The sequence below is a fragment of the Pelobates fuscus genome, chromosome 5, assembly GCF_036172605.1.
Source record: "Pelobates fuscus isolate aPelFus1 chromosome 5, aPelFus1.pri, whole genome shotgun sequence".
NCBI classification, from domain to species: Eukaryota; Metazoa; Chordata; class Amphibia; order Anura; family Pelobatidae; genus Pelobates; species Pelobates fuscus.
The window spans coordinates 387723613-387729612 of NC_086321.1; the positions used below are offsets into that span (position 1 = coordinate 387723613).

Here is a 6000-nt window from a genome sequence, read left to right on the forward strand (position 1 = left end):
TTAATTACTTTCCTTAACCTGCACAAATTATGCACACATTATTATTGCAAAAACTGAAGAAAAAAAAACAATATTTTTACATTTTTGGGCATTTTTTTTATTTTTTTATAATAAATAAGCATTTATATATGTATATGTTACATCAATTTAAAGCCCTTTTTGTCCTTTAAAAAAAACAGTATATAATATGCGTCGGTGCAATAAAATAGTAAAATGCAAATTGCAGTATAACGCTAACAGCGTAAAATGTGAAAATTTCTTGTGTCCTTAAGTGCAAGACAAGCTTTTGAAGCTGTGTCCTTAAGGGGTTAAGGAGTCTCGGCACTGGAGTAAAGGAAAATAATAACTTCTAAAATTATTTTTATGGCAAACAGTGGTGGAGAAGAAAAGCATTGAATAAACCAGCAAACAGTGCACAACATAGGCGTGCGCACGGGGTGTGCCGGGTGTGCCTGGGCACACCCTAATCCCCGCGGCACACCTATGGATTGAGTCCTGCAGGAACGGAGTTCCTGCACTTTTTTTGCAGCATGAAGGGAGGCAGGAGAGGACCCGGGGAGCTCTAGACAGCAGCCCAGCCAGGTTCCTCTGGTGAGATCTGAGTGTTGCCGCGGCAACGCTCAGATCTCACGAGAGTTAACTCTAGCCCCGCAGGCTAGAGTTCACTCTCCACTGGACCACCAGGGATGGCACATGGCAGCAAGGATCCCCCCTCCCTACATAAGGTAAGAAGGGAGGGGGGATATTTACTAATCTGCCCTCACCTCCACAATCTGTCCAAACATACAGCACACACATACAGCACCCACACACAAAAAGCACCTACAGACATACAGCACTCTCACACAAACAGCACACACACAGCACCCTCACACACACAGCACCCAAACAGCACCCACACACATACAGTACACATACAGTACCCTCACACACACAGTACACTAACCGCACCCTCACAAACACACACAGCACCTTTACAAACACACAACACCCTCACACACAGCACACTAACAACACCCTCGCAAACACACACACACAAACAGCACCCTCAGAAATACATGACACCCACACACATCACACAAACAGCACCCTCACACACACACAGCACCATCACACACACATCACACAAACAGCACCCTCACACACACAGCACCCTCACACAGCACACTAACAGGACCCTAACACACACACACAAACACCCTCACACACAAACAGCACCCTCACACACACACACACAAACACCCTCACCCACATAGCACACTACCAGCACCCTCACACATACACACACACAGCAGCACCCTTACACACACCACCCTCACACAGCACACTAACAGCACACACACACACACACACACACACACACAGCAGTGTATGTATATATGTGTGTGTGTATATATATATATATCTATATATATATATATATATATATATATATATATACATATACATATACATGCGGCGTGTGTTTGTGCTTTAGGGTGCACACCCTAATGCAATAGGCTGCGCACGCCTATGGTGCACAATAGCATTACGAATGCAGGTTATAGTGTTCCTATAGTGTCCTTTTCCAATATTAGGAAGATAATGAGAACCCTGTGGTAACTAGCGGATTCGAATATATACTTCTATTTTAGGGGGCTCATGAAATTATATAGTTTGTTGATCTTAAAACCAAGTTGCAAATGTTTGATAAAAATGGTATAGAGCGAAAATTCTCCAACTCCATATTTTTTAAGCTTGTTTTATAAGTTAGTCTGAATATAAAATGAGAAGAGAGTATGAAGGAACGTAGGATCATTCCCTTCAGGTAGAAATAGTGCTGCTAAACAGTTTTAATCTACTAAAGTCCTTCCAGGAAACTAATTCAGTTTTTTTGTTTCCATATCTTCCCTCAAGGTCCTGCAATCTCTTCATATGATCTTCTGAACGTCAACCATGAACACTATATAGACAGGATCACTCTGTTGGCGAGAATATATGCAAAAATGGAGCAAGATTGCTCCGAGCTCCCCAATATTACAGAGTATTGGTCAGCTTCAATATCTCCGTTTGACAATTTGTCCATGTTGGTACCCACCAACATGTCCAGCAACGTCACCATGCCATTTTATGACATGACAAGCAATGCCGTCCTAACCTTTATTTACTTTGTTGTGTGTATTGTTGGACTGTGTGGCAACACTTTGGTCATCTACGTAATTCTCCGTTACGCCAAGATGAAGACAATCACCAATATATACATCCTTAATCTGGCAATTGCAGATGAGCTCTTTATGCTCGGCTTGCCTTTTCTGGCGATGCAGGTTGCCTTGGTCCACTGGCCATTTGGCAAAGTTATTTGCAGAATTGTCATGACTGTAGATGGACTAAACCAGTTTACAAGCATTTTCTGCCTGACAGTAATGAGCATAGATAGGTATCTTGCAGTGGTTCATCCCATCAGGTCAGCCAAATGGAGGAGACCTCGGACAGCTAAAATAGTCAATGCTGCTGTGTGGACCATCTCTCTTTTGGTAATAATGCCTATTATGAGTTATGCTGGAGTGCAAAGTTACCACGGAATAAGCAGTTGCACTATAATCTGGCCTGGAAAGTCTAACATCTGGTATACTGGCTTCATAATCTATGCGTTTATTCTGGGATTTCTGGTTCCACTTAGCATAATTTGCCTTTGCTATCTCTTCATCATCATTAAAGTGAAGTCCTCTGGGATCAGAGTAAGTTCTTCTAAGCGTAAAAGGTCAGAGAAGAAAGTCACCAGAATGGTGTCTATAGTGGTGGCAGTTTTCATCTTCTGTTGGTTGCCCTTCTACATTTTTAATGTTTCATCTGTCTCTCTATTGATTGTGCCAAATCCAGGCATTAAGGCTATTTGGGACTTTGTGGTGGTTCTGAGCTATGCCAATAGCTGTGCCAATCCTATACTGTATGCCTTCCTCTCCGATAACTTTAAAAAGAGTTTTCAGAATGTCTTGTGTTTATCTAAAGTGAGTGGCGTGGATGAAGGAGACAGAAGTGACAGCAAGCAAGATAAATCCCGACTAAATGAAACCACAGAAACTCAACGCACTCTACTTAATGGAGACCTCCAGACCAGCATCTGAGTATGGGTCACTAGCAAGCAACACTAATGTGAGGCCAGAGACTACCAACTGAGCTACTCTGAGGGGAAACATCTGAACAAAATATCTAAAAAAGAGCAGGTCAAATTTGTATGTTGAGAATTGTTCAACAATCACTATACTATACAGTTATATTATCTACATGTGTCAAAATGGAAGTGTGTATTAATATTTATGTGATGTACATAGCCTTCTTATGAGGCCTTCACTGCCAGAACTGTATGATGTCTACCAAGTTTTAGAGCACAGCGGCCTCTCTTTCTTGCCTGCTCATTGAATCTTTGCCTGTAAAAATGAAAGACACCTATGCCAGCTTTATGGTGGATCTAAAGAGCTCAACATGTCAAAATTGGGAAATAATGAAGGTCCCAGAAAACAGAAGGCAATAATACTCCATCAAGAGCATGTCTTCTTTGATTTTACAGTAAAGTTTGGTACACCAAAATAACGAATAACCCAAACTATATATCTATTGATTTTATCCAGTGCAGTATCCTAAATGCTTTCCAACAACGGAGGAGACCAAATTCAGTGGGACATCTTCTACCTTTTAATGTGTCCTAAAATAGACCAAGTGCACCTGTTTCTACAAATCTACAAATCAGTGCCGATACAAAAAATAAAATATATCTAAATTCTTCACCTGGACCTAATATTGTCTTTGGCACAACATGGCCTTATTACTAATCATATTACTTTTTGAACAGATACAAGAGCTCCTTCATTTTGGTCATGGTAGTAGAGGGTTTTGTTAAACAGGGACCCGTGATTATTTGTTGAAGACTTTTTTTTTTTTTTTTTTTTGAGGAAAATGTTGGATGCCGATTGATTGTTGGTTTTCTACTTTCTAAATGTTATTGCAATTGCCTACTGTAAGGTGGGGTAACTGGCATACCTGCAGCTGTAACTGATTGAAAAGATGAATTGACTGACTGATGGTGTTGGGAGTTGTCACACTTTAACAGCACTTGGGGACCTGGTTAACTTACCCAAGTTATGGTTAACTTTTAGCACCCCAGCATGTGCTAGTACTCCAGTTTACCAATAATCATAAAAGGAATGATGTAATACACCTATGCGGTGCTCTATTCACCACTAACATATCCTATACCTCTGTTACATTTAGATGGGCATGTCCAACTTTTCGCCATTAGGAAAATATGAGCTTACACGTGGAAGAGTAGCAATCTTTGTTCGTCTGTCGTTGTTCTGAATTAAAATCCTGTTCAGACAATGGCAGAGGTAAAATTTAGAGACCTGATCTCCAAATTTTGTGCTGATTTAGACCTCGAGAACAGTCTCTCTAAAATCTCCAAATTTTGTGCTGATCTAGACCATGAGCACAGTCTTCAAACATTCTCATTTCTGCATCTTCTACAAACAGCCTTCATGTACACAATAAGTGGCCAACAGACAAACCCGCGACATTAACCTCTATTGCATGTTTATAGTTACACCATTTTGTAGGATATATACTATTTTACTAATATCATATATCATATATATACACGTATATAGTTAGCAATAACTAGAATTAAAGTGGACATCAGAAATAAAGCAAAACAAAAAATGTTTTAGAATGTATTAAATTGTGTTAATACACTTATATATGCAGGGGTATCACGAATTGCACTTTAATTGTCTAGAAATAAGCCTTGCATCTTGCATTAATAAATGAGAAGACAATCCAAGACAGTTCATCCCATGAAAGCAGCTTCTAGAAGCTGTTCCGGTGAGAGGACAAACATTTTTTTAAATGATTCTAGCCTGGGACTGTATTTTTAGAATTTAAACCATGTATTGAAATGTGTATCCCCACTAGAAAGTTCTAGACATATTAAACAAAAACAAAACTTTGACAGCAGTCTGTTCCACTGAATAAATTTAAAGATTGATTTTTCAGCGCCAGCTGTATGGCTGGATCAGACAGGGCAGACAGACATGTCGATGTAACAGACAAGGCTGTTCTTGGATCATGGTACTTGATGTGGTGCACACAAAGTACCATCAAATCAAGTCAAACATCTTTGGAGATGGAGATGGAGATGGTTTTATATAAAGATTTATTCCAGAGGCCAAGTAACACACTTGGAGTAATCAGCAGAAATCTTCATTTTGCTTTCATGGTGATAGCTATAATTTTATAAAGTTGCCCCAGAAAGGCTCTTTATACAAAACTTTATAGTCAGCAGCAATTGGAAGACCAAAGGCAAGATGTGGCATTGACACTAACCAACTGCTCTCCCGTGTCTGCAGTGTAGAACTTCCTATGGTGGACATCACAGACAGTACCAGTTTTGATTGCTGCTGATATTGGAATATTACGATTATGGAGTTACGATTCTGGATGCCAACGCCTTTCTGATAGAGGATTGGTTGAGAACTGGGGACAGCCAATTCATGATCAATAACTTTGGAGAAAAGTTATCTTTCAGCTAAAGTGCAATTTTTCCAGATTTTACATAAGCTGAACTTCGCACTCATTGCACTGCACCAACTAATTTTTTTCACATTGTTGACCTCATCAAAATTAAATGTGTGGCTAATAAACATGCACCCAGTGACATGCTTGCATAGCTAATGTGTGGACATGATTTAGCCATCACCATCATAAGATTATGTTGGAACAATTTGCACTTCATTTTATTTTCCCTGAAACATTTCGCTGACACATTTTGGAAGATATAATTAGTCTTTATTTCCAACTCTCTTAAAAGAGTCACATTCTGTTTCATAAGATAAATGAACCACAGACCAATTTATCTCACCTGTTTTATTGATGTCAATCAGGGTTTGATTTCTATGTTGGGTATAACCAGGTGTAAAGTTCACCGACATTCACAATAATTTATGTTTACAAATTGGACAAATATATTCA

At 39.5% G+C, this 6000-nt stretch overlaps 1 protein-coding gene across 1 annotated transcript in view; it reads left to right on the forward strand.

The window, feature by feature from the left end:
• The window catches only part of SSTR2 (somatostatin receptor 2), a 59770-nt gene extending 53982 nt beyond the window's left edge, over positions 1–5788 (forward strand). Inside the window, exons 2-3 of the mRNA XM_063456364.1 lie at positions 1897–3851; positions 3905–5788. Of these exons, the coding sequence (XP_063312434.1) occupies positions 1986–3104 (1119 nt within the window). The 5' untranslated portion in view covers positions 1897–1985 and the 3' untranslated portion in view covers positions 3105–3851; positions 3905–5788. The remainder of the gene's footprint in view (positions 1–1896; positions 3852–3904) is intronic.
• The last annotated feature ends 212 nt before the right edge of the window (positions 5789–6000 follow it).